Source organism: Pelophylax lessonae, assembly GCF_965119305.1.
Source record: "Pelophylax lessonae genome assembly, chromosome: 5".
NCBI lineage: Eukaryota > Metazoa > Chordata > Amphibia > Anura > Ranidae > Pelophylax > Pelophylax lessonae.
The window spans coordinates 31236735-31254690 of record NC_138772.1 but is presented as its reverse complement, the minus strand read 5'-3'; the positions used below and the strand labels follow the sequence as shown (position 1 = coordinate 31254690).

Genomic DNA, 17956 nt, shown 5'->3' with positions numbered 1-17956 from the left:
TAAAAAAAAGTCCGGGTCTGTGTCCCGGACTTTTACCGAACTTTTCCCGGACACCGAACCCCATTGAAGTCAATGGGGACCCGAACTTTAAGGCACTAAAATGGCTCTAAAACACCAAAGGAAAGGGCTAGAGTGCTGCAAATGGCAGCAAAACGTAATTAAGAGCATGGCAAGTGCTCTGCAAACAAATGTGGATAGGGAAATAACTTAAAACAACAAAAAAAAACAGAAAAATAAAACAATGTTCTTCTTCATCTCTGAAGGACGAGGCCCATATGGAGTAGGAGGGAGGTTGAGGTGGTGGTGGATGTGGCGGTGACATAGGCGTGCGCACAGGGTGTGCTGGGTGTGCCTGGGCACACCCTAATCACCTAGGGCACATAGCATTGCCAGTGAGGAGATGGGAAAGATCTCCCTGGGACCTGCTCTGCTCTATTTCTCCTTGCCTACAGGTACATGGCCCCGATACATTACTCTCCCTGCTGGCAAACACATGCATGTGTATTTCAACTTTGGGGTGCACACCTTAATGCAATAGGCTGCGCACACCTATGGGCGGTGTAGGTGGAAGCGGCGGTGGAGGAGGACCAGGGCCGGATTAACAGCATCATGGGCTTGGTGCTGAGGATTTTGAAGGGCCTTAAGGGCCGTGCCTTGCCATGCACCCAGAGGAGGAAGGGTGCAGCCATGCATGCCTAATTCAACATGGGATGCTGTCTCTGAAGCCCATAAACACATCCATGCATCGCCAACTGTCCCTCCTTGTCCGGCCTTCACGCTGTGTGGGGAGGTTCTGAGGGTGCTGCCTGGGGAAGCGAGCATAGAAGCCAGACTTCTGTGTTTACAAGTGACAGAAGAGCGGTAACAGTGAATATGGCCAACCCGGGGCCTATATAAAAGGTAGGGGCCTGGAGCTGCAGCTCCAATAGCCCCTACATTAATCTGGCCCTGAGGAGGAGGACGAGGTAGCCAACACTGCTTCTTTTCAAAAATTTTAAATGAGGGTACACCCCAAAAGAGTGAGAAAGAGCAAAAATGGAACAATGGGTGGGTAAGGTCGGTATCCATTGCTATTCTGCATAAGGTACGGAAAAGTCCCGTGGGATCCATGCCTGGTTCATTTTAATGAACGTGAGCTTGTCCACATTGTCTCTGGACAGGCGGCTGCGCTTGTCTGTTATAACGCCCCCAGCCGTGCTAAATACCCGTTCAGATAATACACTGGCTGCAGGGCACGCCAGCACCTCCAAGGCGTAAAGGGCAAGCTCAGGCCATGTGCCCAATTTGGAGACCCAGAAGTTGAAGGGGGCAGACCCGTCATTCACTACATGTAGGCGTGTGCACACATACTGCTCCACCATGTTGGTAAAATGCTGCCTCCTGCTAAGACGTTCCATCTGAGCTGCTGGTGCTGCTGTTTGTTGTGGCGTGCTGACAAAGCTTTTCCACATTTCGGCCATGCTAACCCTGCCTTCTGAGGTGCTGGCGGTGCCCTGGTTGCGTTGGCGACCTCCTCCTCCTCCTCCTCTGCCTTGTGCTTCCACTGTGGCCCCGCTGTCAGATGGGAATGCCAGCAGCATGGCGTCTACCAGCGTGCGCTTGTACTCGCGCATCTTGCGATCGCGCTCCAGTGAGTGAATTAAGGACGGTACGTTGTCCTTGTAACGGGGATCCAGCAGCGTGGCCACCCAGTAATCAGCACAAGTTAAAATGTGGGCAACTCGGCGGTCGTTGTGGAGACACTGCAGCATGTAATCGCTCATGTGTGCCAGGCTGCCCAGAGGCAACGAAAGGCTGTCCTCTGTGGGAGGTGTATCGTCCGTGTCCTCTGTATCCCCCCAGCCACGCACCAGTGATGGCCATGAGCTGGCCTGGGTGCCACCCTGCTGTGAACATGGTTCCATCTCCTCCTCCAGCTCCTCCTCCTCCTCATCCTCCTCATCCTCCAGAACTGTGCCCCTGCTGGACAATTGCGTCCCTGGCGTTTGCGTGTGCAGGAACCCACCCTCGTAGCCCCTTGCGAATGACTGCCCTGAAAGCCTTGGAAATGTTACCTCTTCATCCTCCTCCTCCTCCTCATCCTGTGCCACATCCTCTTCCATCATCGCCCGAATTGTTTTTTCAAGGAGGCATAGAAGTGGGATAGTTAAGCTGAGAACGGCGTCATTGCCACTGGCCATGTTGGTGGAGTACTCAAAACAGCGCAACAAGGCACACAGGTCTCGCATGGAGGCCCAGTTAAATTAAATAGCGGAATAGAAAATATGATCCAAAAAAAGTGTATGTATATCACACGTACACAACCACACTGGGCCCCAATTACTATTGTTTGTACCCCTAAAAGGCTAGATGAGGAGTAGGGGGAGTATGGAACAGGCAGCACCCTCAAACCTTCAGAAGTATGAGATGAACCCCAACAACTTGGAAAGGTGGATCTCTCTCACACGTACCAACACAGACTATCCCCCAATTTAACTGATCCCCAAAGGTTTTTGATTAAATAGCGGAATAGAAAATATGATCCAAAAAAAGTGTATGTATATCACACGTACACAACCACACTAGGCCCCAATTACTATTGTTTGTACCCCTAAAAGGCTAGATGAGGAGTAGGGGGGGTATGGAACAGGCAGCACCCTCAAACCTTCAGAAGTATGAGATGAACCCCAACAACTTGGAAAGGTGGATCTCTCTCACACGTACCAACACAGACTATCCCCCAATTTAACTGATCCCCAAAGGTTTTTGATTAAATAGCGGAATAGAAAATATGATCCAAAAAAAGTGTATGTATATCACACGTACACAACCACACTAGGCCCCAATTACTATTGTTTGTACCCCTAAAAGGCTAGATGAGGAGTAGGGGGGGTATGGAACAGGCAGCACCCTCAAACCTTCAGAAGTATGAGATGAACCCCAACAACTTGGAAAGGTGGATCTCTCTCACACGTACCGACACAGACTATCCCCCAATTTAACTGAGCCCCAAAGGTTTTTGATTAAATAGCGGAATAGAAAATATGATCCAAAAAAAGTGTATGTATATCACACGTACACAACCACACTAGGCCCCAATTACTATTGTTTGTACCCCTAAAAGGCTAGATGAGGAGTAGGGGGGGTATGGAACAGGCAGCACCCTCAAACCTTCAGAAGTATGAGATGAACCCCAACAACTTGGAAAGGTGGATCTCTCTCACACGTACCAACACAGACTATCCCCCAATTTAACTGATCCCCAAAGGTTTTTGATTAAATAGCGGAATAGAAAATATGATCCAAAAAAAGTGTATGTATATCACACGTACACAACCACACTAGGCCCCAATTACTATTGTTTGTACCCCTAAAAGGCTAGATGAGGAGTAGGGGGGGTATGGAACAGGCAGCACCCTCAAACCTTCAGAAGTATGAGATGAACCCCAACAACTTGGAAAGGTGGATCTCTCTCACACGTACCAACACAGACTATCCCCCAATTTAACTGATCCCCAAAGGTTTTTGATTAAATAGCGGAATAGAAAATATGATCCAAAAAAAGTGTATGTATATCACACGTACACAACCACACTGGGCCCCAATTACTATTGTTTGTACCCCTAAAAGGCTAGATGAGGAGTAGGGGGAGTATGGAACAGGCAGCACCCTCAAACCTTCAGAAGTATGAGATGAACCCCAACAACTTGGAAAGGTGGATCTCTCTCACACGTACCAACACAGACTATCCCCCAATTTAACTGATCCCCAAAGGTTTTTGATTAAATAGCGGAATAGAAAATATGATCCAAAAAAAGTGTATGTATATCACACGTACACAACCACACTAGGCCCCAATTACTATTGTTTGTACCCCTAAAAGGCTAGATGAGGAGTAGGGGGGGTATGGAACAGGCAGCACCCTCAAACCTTCAGAAGTATGAGATGAACCCCAAAAACTTGGAAAGGTGGATCTCTCTCACACGTACCAACACAGACTATCCCCCAATTTAACTGATCCCCAAAGGTTTTTGATTAAATAGCGGAATAGAAAATATGATCCAAAAAAAGTGTATGTATATCACACGTACACAACCACACTAGGCCCCAATTACTATTGTTTGTACCCCTAAAAGGCTAGATGAGGAGTAGGGGGAGTATGGAACAGGCAGCACCCTCAAATCTTCAGAAGTATGAGATTGTGTTCACTGTACCCCACAAAGATTGAGTTCACTGCACCCCACAATGATTGTGTTCACTGCACCCCACAAAGATTGTGTTCACTGCACCTCACAAAGATTGTGTTCACTGTACCCCCCAAAGATTGTGTTCACTGCACCTCACAAAGATTGTGTTCACTGTACCCCCCAAAGATTGTGTTCACTGCACCCCACAAAGATTCTGTTCACTGTACCCCACAAAGATTGTGTTCACTGCACCCTAAAAGGATGTTGTTCACTGCACCCCAAAAAGATTGTGTTCACTGTACCCCCCCAAAGATTGTGTTCACTGCACCCCACAAAGATTGTGTTCACTGCACCCCAAAAAGATTGTGTTCACTGTACCCCCCAAAGATTGTGTTCACTGCACCCCAAAAAGATTGTGTTCACTGTACCCCCCAAAGATTGTGTTCACTGCACCCCACAAAGATTCTGTTCACTGTACCCCACAAAGATTGTGTTCACTGCACCCCAAAAAGATTGTGTTCACTGTACCCCCCCAAAGATTGTGTTCACTGCACCCCACAAAGATTCTGTTCACTGCACCCCACAAAGGATTTTGATCACTGCACCCCAAAAAGGATGTTGTTCACTGCACCCCAAAAATGATTTTGTTCACTCCACCCCAAAAAGATTGTGTTCACTGCACCCCACAAAGATTGTGTTCACTGCACCCCAAAAAGATTGTGTTCACTGTACCCCCCAAAGATTGTGTTCACTGCACCCCACAAAGATTCTGTTCACTGTACCCCACAAAGATTGTGTTCACTGCACCCCAAAAAGATTGTGTTCACTGCACCCCAAAAAGGATGTTGTTCACTGCACCCCAAAAAGGATGTTGTTCACTCCACCCCAAAAAGATTGTGTTCACTGCACCCCACAAAGATTGTGTTCACTGCACCCCAAAAAGATTGTGTTCACTGCACCCCAAAAATGATTTTGTTCACTGCACCCCAAAAAGGATTTTGTTCACTGCACCCCAAAAAGGATGTTGTTCACTCCACCCCAAAAAGATTGTGTTCACTGCACCCCAAAAAGATTGTGTTCACTGCACCCCACAAAGGATTTTGTTCACTGCACCCCAAAAAGATTGTGTTCACTGCACCCCAAAAAGGATGTTGTTCACTGCACCCCAAAAAGGATTTTGTTCACTGCACCCCAAAAAGATTGTGTTCACTGCACCCCACAAAGGATTTTGTTCACTGCACCCCACAAAGATTGTGTTCACTGCACACCAAAAAGGATTGTGTTCACTGCACCCCAAAAAGATTTTGTTCACTGCACCCCAAAAAGATTGTGTTCACTGCAGCCCAAAAAGATTGTGTTCACTGCAGCCCAAAAAGATTGTGTTCACTGCAGCCCAAAAAGATTGTGTTCACTGCAGCTCACACACAGAAAAATGGATGTGGATCACTGACACCTGCCTATCTCCAATCCCACACCACACAGCAATATCGATTGTAGTTTGTAGAACACAGTTTCCCTAAAATTCAGCAGACTCTGTCCCTAACAGGATTGAGAAGAGATCGTAGATCAGGATTGAGTGCAGATTCACCCCACCCCCCACACAGCAATATCGATTGTAGTTTGTAGAAGACACTGACCCTATAATTCAGCAGACTCTATCCCTAAAATGCCTACAACTCGCCCTGCCTAAACACTCCGACCTGTCCCTCAATTCTATCCGGACACAAATGGTTTTTTCCTGCCTATCTTTCCCTAATCAGCAGCCAGCACATTGATGTGTGCTCTGTCCCTTAGCTAAGCAGCAGAATGACGCTACTGCGGCGGCTGCCTCGAACTTATAAAGACTTGGTCACATGCTTCAGACGGCCAATCACAGCTACTAAGACATTTGCAGGCATGGCTGGGATGGCTTAAGGCACACCAGTTAAACGATTGTTGATTGGCTGTTGAAAGCCCGCCATGAAAAGAGCGCCAAAGCATGCAAAACCCGGAAATAAAACGACCGAACACGGATTTTTACCCGAACATACAGTAAAGTGTCCGTGTCCGTGTTCGGGTAAAAAAAATCCAATTATTCGGTACGAACACGAATAATACAGTCCGTGTTCGCTCAACACTACTGCTAACCCAAACCCTATCCCCGACCTTAACCCTACCCTACTAACCCTAATCCTAGCCCTATTCCTAACCCTACCCTACTAACCCCAATTCCAACCCTATCCACAACCCTAACCATACCTCCTCATTCACTGTGGTAAATTTTCTTGCAAAGTGCACCTTCCTTTGCAAAGTGAACAGTCTTTTTTGCTTTTAGTAAATCAAAGCTTTGAGTTAAAAACTAGTTCTTCATGAGAGTAGACTTAAGAACAAGGGATATCTTGTATTATGTCTTTGTATTACCTTGATAATTTGTTTATATGTCTTACCATGACTACTGTACCAATGTCTGTTGTGTTGTGTGTGGTCCTTAGTGTGTGTGTGTCATGTGATGTGTGTTAAATATGGGTCTTCTCAGTAAGAAGTAGCATAGAGGAAAGTGAAGTAATGTCCAAAAAAACAATTAAAATCTGACGTTGGTAAAAGATTTTAAAAGGGAATTTTGGGCAAAATAGAGATTCAATTAATAAAGAAGGCATATAAAAAGCTGCTTGAACTTTACTGCCATCCCAGTCTTAGTCCGTAGGGTTCAATATTAAGTTGGCTCACCCTTTGCAGCTATAACAGCTTCAACTCTTCTGGGAAGGCTGTCCACAAGGTTTAGGAGTGTTTGACCATTCTTCGAGAAGCGCATTTGTGAGGTTAGGCATTGATGTTGAATGAGAAGGCCTGGCTCGCAGTCTCTGCTCCAATTCATCCGAAAGGTTTTATATCGGGTTGAGGTCAGGACTCTGTGCAGGCCAGTCAAGTTCCTCCACTCCAAATTCGCTCATCCATGTCTTTATGGACCTTGCTTTGTGCACTGGTGCGCAGTCATGTTGGAATAGGAAGGGGCCATCCCCAAACTGTTCCCACAAAGTTGGGAGCATGAAATTGTCCAAAATGTCTTGGTATGCTGACGCCTTAAGAATTCCCTTCACTGGAACTAAGGGGCCAGGCCCAACCCCTGAAAAACAACCCCATACCGTAATCCTCCTTCCACCAAATGATTTGGACCAGTGCACGGTGCAAGGTTCATAAAGACATGGATGAGCGAGTTTGAGGTGGAGGAACTTGACTGGCCTGCACAGAGTCCTGATCTCAACCCAATAGAACACCTTTGGGATGAATTAGAGCGCTGACTGCATGCCAGGCATTCTTGTCCAAAATCAGTGCCTGACCTCACAAATGCGCTTCTGGAAGAATAGTCAAACATTCCCATAGACACACTCCTAAACCTTGTGGACAGCCTTCCCAGAAGAGTTGAAGCTGTTATAGCTGCAAAGGGTGGGCTAAGTCAACATTGAACCCTAAGGACTAAGACATGGATGCCATTAAAGTCCATGTGTGTGTAAAGGCAGGTGTTCTGATATGTTTAAATATTGATGTGACTTTCACGTTTTTACCTACACAATTTTTTTGAATACATAGGGGTTGATGCAAAGGTGTAATTTGCAAAGGGAACCTTGCATGGAAGTTTTCACTTGGTTAAGTGAATGTGGTGAAAAATTCCACTTTCTATGAAACGCGTCAAGCTGAGAGCTATTTTTCCACTCCCAGTTGATGTTGTAATCTTGTTGGTTAACACAATATTTATAATATATGTATAACAATATGAAAATTATAGCAGAAATATAGTGAGAGAAATTGTATCATAGAGACTGGGAGTGTGATGAAATTCCCTGAATGAGGTCTTTGTATATTTAATCATAGTTGAGGACATGCCTCTTTTAATTGGATGTCAATTCAAATTTGGGTTTTAACACTGTTTGTTGTAGGGCACCTTAAAAGTCCACTTTCCTAGTTGTTTTTTCATGAATTCAGTTAGTCTGAAGTTCTTTAAAGTGAACCTGTTACCATCCTAAGAAAACTCAATCTGAACATATAATGAAATAAAAGAAACGCATTGGTAGAGGTTCCCTTGGGCAAAGCTGATGGCAAACTTGCCTGAAAATCTAAAGTGTTTGGCAACTGAAGCTATAGTCAAATTATAATGTTTGTTATAATATCAATATTGGCCCCACCCCCTTCATTCTCTATAACAGGAATCTCCAAACTTTTCAGTAGGAGGGCCACATCGTATAATTTACAAATAATAATGGGCCAAAAAACCCCACCAAAGTCCTCTATTAGAGTCCTACTTACCACAGGGTCCCTATCAAAGTTTTCCTTATATCAGGGTCCCTATCAGAGCCCCACCCCCTTTACATCACAGTCCCCTCCAGAGTCCTCCTTACATCAGGGTTCCAATCAGAGTCTCCCTTATGTCAGAGTGCCCATAACAGCCCCCCTTATATCAGGGTCCCCATCAGAGTTCCCTTACAGTTCCCTTACATCAAAGTCCCACATTACATGAGGGATGGGTTGTTGAAGGCTGCATCTGCTATTCTTAAAGTGATTGTAAACAATCACCTTGTAAAACAACCCTTTCAGTAGTAATGAAAGTCAAAACATTTTTGTATAGATATAAAAAAATCATAATAAATCATTATAAATACCTTTTTTCCCTTTTTTATAAGTAATCACATCTTAGTGTTCACCTCTGTTCTCAGCTGCATAAGAGCTGGGGGAAGGAGAAGCAGAAGCACACTGAGCTCCCCAGTGTACGACTGTGCAGCGGGGGGGGGGTGTCAGCGCAAGTCTGATCATTGGAGTAGAGCAGGCTGAGTTCCCAGAATATCTAAAGAACTGACCATGATGTACTTTCCAGCTTAGTGTGGTCAGTTTTTAATAGCAGAGGGACTGGCAGGAACACCAGGGATTTCACATAAAGGAAGTGATACAAAGATAACAGGGGACTTTCTCATACAAGTACATGGTACACCAAGAAATATGAAGTATTAGGGTAACAAACACTTTAATCCTCAATCATTGCACTTTAAGGACATACCACTAACCCTAGCTGTGGGCCAAATAAAATCTTGTCGCAGGCCAGATGTGGCCCACAGGCCATAGTGTGAAGGTCCATGCTCTAGAACTTTCATTTTGGGTAATTCCCTAAGCTTTTCTTCAAAAGATTCCTCTGCATTACAGTAAACCCCCCTCCATTGCGGGGGTTACGTTCCGGACCCAGCCGCGAAAAGTGAAAATCCGCGAAATAGAAAAACCCTATTAAAATGCATTGTAGGCATGTTTTTTTACTGTCACTGTATGTGTAGAAGCATTTTAAGGTCTTTAAACACACTTCTAAAACAATAGAAACTCATTTAAACACATAAAAGATACTGAGAGACATAGCAAGAGCTATAGAAAACACAAAAATATTTCATTTTTAATGATTTATATAGTAAAATAACATTACAAAAAAAAACGCAATATACCGGGACCGCAAAAACTGAACCGCGATGGAGCCGGGGTTTACTGTATACTTCATTTTGAAGTCTGGTTATTACTTCTTTACTTTTATGTTTCCATTACTGCTTTGATTTGGACGAGTACTCATTGAGAACCTATACCTCCAATTAACGTTAAGTTTTGCTTCAATGGGTTCCCCTAAAACTATAGGACTTCCACTTGTCCACTCCTCTCTTGCCTTTTGGCAGGCTCAGAAGGCAGCAGGGGTGGGGACAAGCTCAAATTTTTATATGTTGAGTCAAAATTTGCATATAACTCCAGATTTATGTTTTTTTTTTTTTCTCAAGGTAACCTCTTACACAATATTTTTTTATGTTTACTGTCTTTTGTATTTAATTTTTTGAATTATTCAAGACACAATCAAGATTTTACATAACAGCTCAAGACAAATACAAAAGTTTAGAGGTAAATCAGTATATCACATACCCAATTAATCAAAGGATCTAAGTGAAACTGATAAGAGGGAAGGTACATTTTAGGTGGCACATAGGAGCTCAGAGAGTAGTGTTGCACCCTCAGTTAGCCATCAATATAACAGACATAATCGTAGAAAAGGATTGAACCTGTCCAGAAATACACTAAGATCCTTCACCCCAAACTCACTCATCCCATTTTTATGGACCTTGCTTTGTGCACTACTGTGCAGTCATGTTGGAACAGTAAAGGGCCTTTCCCAACTGTTCCCACAAATTTGGGAGCATAAAATTGTCCAAAATGTCTTGGTTTGCTGACCCCCCCTAAGGGATTCCCTTTACTGGAACTAAGGCGCCAAGCCCAACCCCTGAAAAACAACCCCACACCATAATATCCCCTCCAGTAAATGATTTGGACCAGTGCACAAATCAACGTCCATAAAGAAATGGATGAACGAATTAGGGGTGGAGGAACTTGACTGGCCTGCACAGAGTCTTGACCTCAAACCCGATAGAACACCTTTTGGGATGAATTAGACCAGAGACTGCAAGCCAGGCCTTCTCGACCAATATGAGTGCCTGACCTCACAAATACACTGCTGGAAGAATGGTCAAACATTCCTATAGATCAGTGATGGCAAACCTTGGCACCCCAGATGCTTTGGAACTACATTTCCCATGATGCTCAGCTACTCTACAGAGTGTATGAGCATCATGGGAAATATCGTTTCAAAACATCCGGGGTGCCAAGGTTCGCCATCACTGCTATAGACACACTCCTAAACCTTGTGGACAGCCTTCCCAGAAGAGTTGAAGCTGTTATAGCTGCAAAGGGTAGGCCAACTCAATATTGAACCCTACGGACTAAGACTGGGATGTCATTAAAGTTCATGTGTGTGTAAAGGCAGGTGACCCAAAACTTTTGACAATATAGTATATCTCCGGTATGGCATGCACAATACAAACTATCAACCTACATTCACCAGGAGTAGAGGTCATTGGTGAGATCAGAAGTATTTCAATAGTTTAAGGAAAAAAAATAAGGAGAAAGATTATGAAGAGCAAGGGAAAAAAAAAAAAGAAAACCAAGTTAAGAGAGGGGGTGGAGGGAGAGAAAGGCACGCAATCATGGGGGTTCCCCTGATACAGCTATAGGAAGTGTTTAGCCCATGGGTGTCCAACCTTTTGGCTTCTCTGGGCCACATTGAATGTAGAGAAATTTTATAAAATATATACTATTAGTTAAAGTATATAAGTAATAAAACGCCGCCGCGCCCTTCCCGTGCTGCCACCCCCCCCCCCCCCAGCACTAATTTTACACAACTAGAGGATGATCCCCTCCGAGGCTGCCTCTGTGGCTGTGCCCCCGACTCGACTTCCTTCCTCCCCAGCAAAAAAAAAAAAAATTGTCAGGGGGCAGTGGGCCGCATTGCCTGCGGTTCCAGGCCACAGGTTGGACATGCCTGGTTTAGACCACATCTTATATGAAGGGTTCCAATTGTATAAAGTACCATAAATGGGACCAAACAGTCCACATAAGTTTATAGGATACATTTTTTTTAAATATATGCTCAGTTGAGTTGCCCAAGTTGATGACAGGTTCACTTTTAGAAGCCGCTTTTGACATTCGTGAATATCCCAGCTATCAACTACAAATTTGCATTAGTTAGAAAATATTGAGAAGCAAGCAGTGGAAACAGTCAGGTGATCTATCCTGAACCGCCACTTCTTGAAAGGTCATTTTATTTTCCACCTCCAGCCTATTTAGTCAGAAGGAGGTCGAAGATGACAGAGGTCACTGTACGGGTTGCAATGCTTTCTTTTTTTTTCCTTTTTTTCGTATTGTTATAATATGAGCCCTTTTGGTGTTCACCACCACCTCTTCTAATCCTCTCATGTATGTCAGCTGCTTCCAGGCATGCTTCTGTAAGAGGGCTAACCAGTACTCTGTCAAGATGTCTGAGCTTTCCATCATCACTGTGTAAGTGTGCCCATTGCCATAGATTTGTTACTGTGATTGTGACATCGGTGGTGTTGTATGTGTCTGCCTTTGGTGGTGCATGATTCATCGGAGTGGTGTCATTGTCCTGTGAAGACAGGTCGCTGTCTTCCTATCCAGTACACACAGAGCATTATTTAGACCAGCCTTTTTCAACCTTTTCTACATAGAGGAATCCTTGAAATAATGTTCAGATCTCAGGGAACCCCTGGATAATAACTATTGGCACTTTTCCACTGCAAGTACCGGCTCGGCTCTGCTTGGCCCTGCTTGGCCCGGTTTGCTTTTCCACTGCTGGTACCGCATGGTACAGTGTTGGAACGGTTCGGTACGGTACGGTATAGGTTTGCTTTTCCACTAAAGTAGTACTAAAGTTAAGTGGGTGGGAAAACAACGGGGTGGGTGGGATTCTCTGACCAATCAGTGGCTAGTAGTGACTGAATGCAAAGGATTGTGGGATATGGTACCGGGTATGGTACCTCTTGGAACCACAATCGAGTAAGTACTGTTTTTAGCGCCGCTGTACTGTACCGAACCGTACCGAACCGTTCCTACACCATACCATGCAGTACCAGCAGTGGAAAAGCACAAAAGCGAGCCGAACCGTTCGGTTCCATGCAGTGGAAAAGCGCCATATGTCTACAGTTAAAGGTACATTAGTGTGTGGGTCAGTGGGAAAAAATGCTCCCTACGTTTGTGGTCACTGGGAAGAATCCCACCCTTACAGATAACTAAAACATCATTGGTGTCAATGGTTTCTTATCTGAGATGCAGAAGTTGCTCATTGCTCAAGGAACCCCTAGCAATCTCCGGAGGAACCCTGGTTGAGAAAGGCTGATTTAGACATTGCACAACCCTAGCTACACAGTGGTGAGGTGCTCCTTTTATGCAGGATCAACACATGATTTATTATTACACTACCAGGGGCAGTCTGTTGCCTGCTCTACAGTCAGGAAAAATGGAAAGTTAGCGTTGAACCCACAAGGTTGTAGGCATTGCTCTTAAGTATCTTACTGATATTGGAATAAGTGGTCTGGTTACCAGGCAGGTAACTTCTACACACCAGTAGATCCCTACTATTTCCTTAATTTGTAGTGCAAAACAGCAAGAAAACGAACTGAAGCACCACACCATTGTTAAAAAGTCCAGATACAATTAAATCCCAGTAAGGGTCAAAGGGACAACAAAAGGTATAGCTGTTTTGCTTAGCGTCTATTAAGATTCTTTGCCGTAAATCAAGGAAAGAGAAAACAAATCTGTATAGTGTATTAATGTTTTACTAAACAAAGAAAATTCTGCACATACAATTGTCGGAAAAAAAAAATCATGGCATACAAAGTATCACAAAATATGCCTACAACATGCACAAGCTATGTATCCTTTCTAGCAAAAAAGCTTGTACAACGTATGTGATAGGCATACATTGAATGTTTAATAAACAAGCAAAAAATTGGGGGAGCAAACCCTGAACATGTATATCTAAAGCCTGTGCAGCTATGGACCAAGCAACATGTATATTAAAAAAGAATAGCGCACACATGCAAAAGAAATGACTATCAAATATGGAGACAATCCATAAATAAAAATGGGGATTTGGTCCACATCTATCCCAGCAAGGAGTGTTGTCTCCAAGGGTTAGAGAGGCTGGATTCACCCCTTTTTATGGATAGTGTAGGACCCACTGATAATGGGGTACTTTGACGCAGTGGTGGGCTTGAGCACGATATGGCCATATGGTGGGATTAAATCCCCATTTTTATTTATGGATTGTCTCCATATTTGATAGTCCTTTCTTTTGCATGTGTGCGCTATTCTTTTTTAATATACATTGAATGTTACTTAAAGTGATATTAAAGTCTCCTTTAAAAAAATTCCACAAGTGTCATACTTACCTGCTCTGTGTAATGGTTTTGCACAGAGCAGCCCTGATCCTCCTCTTCTCGGGACCCTTGTCGGCACTGCTGGACTCTCCCTCCTACCGAGTGCCCCCAGAGCAAGCAGCCTCCCTATTGTCCCCTTCTCAGCTCATCAAGGGAAGCAAGGGATCTTCCCTATTCTCCCCTTCTCAGCCCATCAAGATTGACCATAACAGCAGTATGGCACTTTAGTTTTAAAATTAGTTGGATATAGTTCTAGACCCGTACTTTCTACTAATATCCTCCTGAAGAAGTGAACATTGTTTATTAATAGTGCTGAGGAGAAATCCTGAGTCTATGGACCATGTGAATTATTGTAAAAAATCCACATGCAATATCTAGATTGTTTCCTACCTGCGGCTCTGCGTGTCCATCAACACACAGAGTGCCGTGGCTCGACCTTGCCACTTCTCTCTCCTAAATGGCTCAGTGGCTGTGATTGACAGTAATTTGCTCCTGCTGCTGTCTCAGCCAATGAGGAGGCAGAGTCTATGAAGAGCCAGGCTCAGGTCAGTATAACGGAGACCTAGGGGGGGGGGGGGCTGCTTCAGAGAGATGCATGAAGGTAAAAAACCTTGAGCCTTTACAACCACCACTTTAACCTGGTGATTGAGTCTTCTTCCTTTTAACCAGGATCTTCCAGACTGCCTCTTGCTTCTCAGAGTTCTGCAAAGCTAATACCAGTTCTTTTGTTCCTCAGCACCTGGCTTATTCAAGTCCTATTTCCCCTCTCCTTACTTCTAGTAGCATCACTTCCTGCCCTGAGCTATTGAACCAGTCCAACAAGTTTGTGAGCATATGTGTAGGGGAATCTTAGCTTCCAACAAAACATGGTCCAAAAATGTTATTCCATATTTATGTTAAAAAAAACACAAAAATAGCCATAGCAACACAGTAGCCAATGCATTTTGGGAGTCCATAAATGCCCCCTTCATCAGGGCTTGCAATAGGAATAATGAGTTGAGCTTACACAATATTTTATCCAGTGTGTTTGGATGCATTGTTTCCTATTGCAAGCCCTGATGAAGGATGTATCTTTAGACCCCTGAAATGCAGTGGATACGCCTTTTTTCATCCCTTTGACCCTTACCTGGAATACAATTATATCTGGATTTTTGAACAGTGGTGTGGCGCTTCAGTTCCTCTTTGTTCTGCTTTATAATAGCCATACCTGCTATTCAGGACCACCAAAAACGAGACGAGGAAAAGGCAATGAGAAGTTTCAAATTTAGTGCAAAAATAAATTTGTCCAGTAGAAGGACACTGTCAATATATTACTAGAAAGGGAGAAACTAATGTATTAACAAAGGTTCACCAAAGTTTGGGAAAATTGGTTTGAGTCAAATACAGTGGCCCCACCTTATTTCCTCTTGGACAGGTTGCTGCGCTAGATGGCACAAAAATAACACAAAGACAGGATATATAATCAGACATATAAATCAATGCATATAAAAGAACAAAGGTACAGTACTTCACCAAGTAATAATAATTACGTTGGATCTCAGTCATTAACATTGCAGCAAACTAAATATTTTTCATGTGATACTGTGCTTCTGTATTCATCGTTATTTCATATACTGTAGTCTATCTTCTTCATATTGGGGGGCATTGTTGGGCTGTATCAAGAGATGTTGTTTATTGTCTTTTTGCTTTTTCTTTTCTTTTTTAAACTTTTTTTTTTCTCTTTTTTTCTTTTTTGTGGCTGCTGTAAAATGTGGAATATTTCCATTATAAATACTGGATTAGGAAAAAAAATGTTTTCTTTTGGTGTTGTTTTAACCATCAGACACCAATAGTTTTATTGCACTATTTTCTTTTCTAGTCTTTATAACCTTGACAGAAGAAAATGTAATCTGGGGTTTAGACACTAATCATATTATGCATTGCTAAAAAAAGACAAAAAAAAATCCCAGCACACTTACCAGTTAGCCAGCTAAAAAATAACTAAATGAAAAAATAAATATAAACATATATATATATATATATAGATATAGATATATATATATATATATATATATATATATATATATATATATACAGTGTATATCTATATACATATACATATATATATATATATATATATATATATATATATATATGTATATGCGTATAGATATAGATATACACTGTATATCTATATATATATATATATGTATGTATGTATATATATACATGTGTGTGTGTGGAGGCCGCAGCACATATAGCATTAAAGTAGTTCTAAAGGCAGAAGGTGCATTCTATGCATTAAGATAAAAACCTTCTGTGTGCAGCGCCCCCCCCCCCCCCTCATACTTACCTGAGCCCCATCTTGATCCAGCGATGTTGCACCAGAGCTTCGGCTATCTGGGGTTCTCCTCTTGATTGGCTGAGAAACAGCAGCGGGCACCATTGGTTCCCGCTGCTTTCAATCAAAGTCAGTCAGCCAAAGAGGAGAGAGAGGAGGCAGGGCCTAGCCGCGGCTCAATGTCTAAGTGGACACACACAGCAGTGGCTCGGCTTGGATGCCCCATAGCAAGCTGCTTGCTGTGGGGGCACTTGGCAGGAGGGAGGGCCAGGAGCGCCGGCGAGAGACCCGAGAAGAAAATGATCCAGGCTGCTCTGTGCACAACCACTTCACAGAGCAGATAAGTATGACATGTTTGTTATTTTTAACTAAAAACAAGATTTTAACCACTTAAGCCCCGGAGGATTTGGCTGCTAAAAGATCAGGGGTTTTTTGCGATTTTTTACTGCGTGACTTTAACGGACAATTGCGCGGTCGTGCGACGCTGTACCTAAACAAATTTGACGTCCTTTTTTTCCCACAAACAGAGCTTTCTTTTGGTGGTATTCGATCACCTGTGCGATTTTTTGATCATGCGCTATAAACAAAAAAATAGCGTCAATTTTGCAAAAATAACAATATTTTTCACATTTTTTTATATGAAATTCCCCCCCAAAAAAATGTAAAAATCAAAATTTTTTAACATTTTCGGCCAATTTGTTTTATGCTACATATGTTTGGTAAAAAAAAATCGCAAAAAGCGTATTTTGATTGGTTTGCGCAAAAGTTATCGCGTTTACTAACAAAGGGAAAGATTTTTGTAATTTTTGGTGTTTTTTTATTTAACGCGTAATGGCGGCGATCTGCGATTTTTTTTCGGTACTGCGACATTGCGGCGGACAGATCGGACCCTTGACCGACATTTTTGACACTTTTGGGGTTACCAGTGACATTACTGCAGTAATCAGTGCTATACATATGCACTGTTACTGCAAAAATGACACTGGCAGGGAAGGGGTTAACTGTATTGGAGAGGGAGGGGTTAAGTGTGCCCTAGGGGCGTGTTTCTAACTGTATAGGGACATGGCTATTGGTGTAAAAACAGAGATCAACGGTTCCACATAGTAGAACCGTCTGATCTTCATTTTTACACCAGGGAGAATGACGGGCGGCTTGTTTACATAAGCCGCTCCGCCTTTCTCCCTTCACCGGAGCGATCGTAGTGTGACCGGCGGACATCGGGTCCGCCGGTCACACGCACTGACTTGTCAGTGAACGAGCCGCGGCGGGCGCGCGCCTCGGCGGGCGCGAGCCCGCCCGCAATTGGCTCTCAAGTCAGTGACAGGCGAGTGACGTACCCATACGTCACTCTGCCTGGCCGGGGCTGACCGCGCAGTATATAGTCGTGCGGCGGTCGGCAACCGGTTAATATCCCTTTAGGGCAGGTTTGCCTGGAAGGAACCCATTCCTCTCTAAAGACACAGGGACATATTGGACGCCCAACAAGAGCACAATGACAGCTGAAGGTCATCCAATCTAGCCTGTCTGATGTGTCCGTGCAGTAAAAATTCCATGGGGGGCAGAGGGTGGGAGGTCAGCAGGGCAGTGTAAAGGGGTCAGAGCCGATGATAGGGGTCAGCAGGGTAAAGGACAGCCCCCCCCCGCCCCACACAAAATATCTAAAATATATGTTTACTAAAATAACACTA

General features: G+C 43.7%; 1 protein-coding gene across 1 annotated transcript in view; it reads left to right on the top strand.

Moving 5' to 3' along the window:
• ADCYAP1R1 (ADCYAP receptor type I) overlaps positions 1-17956 on the top strand; it is a 419514-nt gene that overhangs the window by 372730 nt on the left and 28828 nt on the right. Inside the window, exon 14 of the mRNA XM_082258031.1 lies at positions 11976-12050. Within this exon, the coding sequence (XP_082114157.1) occupies positions 11976-12050 (75 nt within the window). The remainder of the gene's footprint in view (positions 1-11975; positions 12051-17956) is intronic.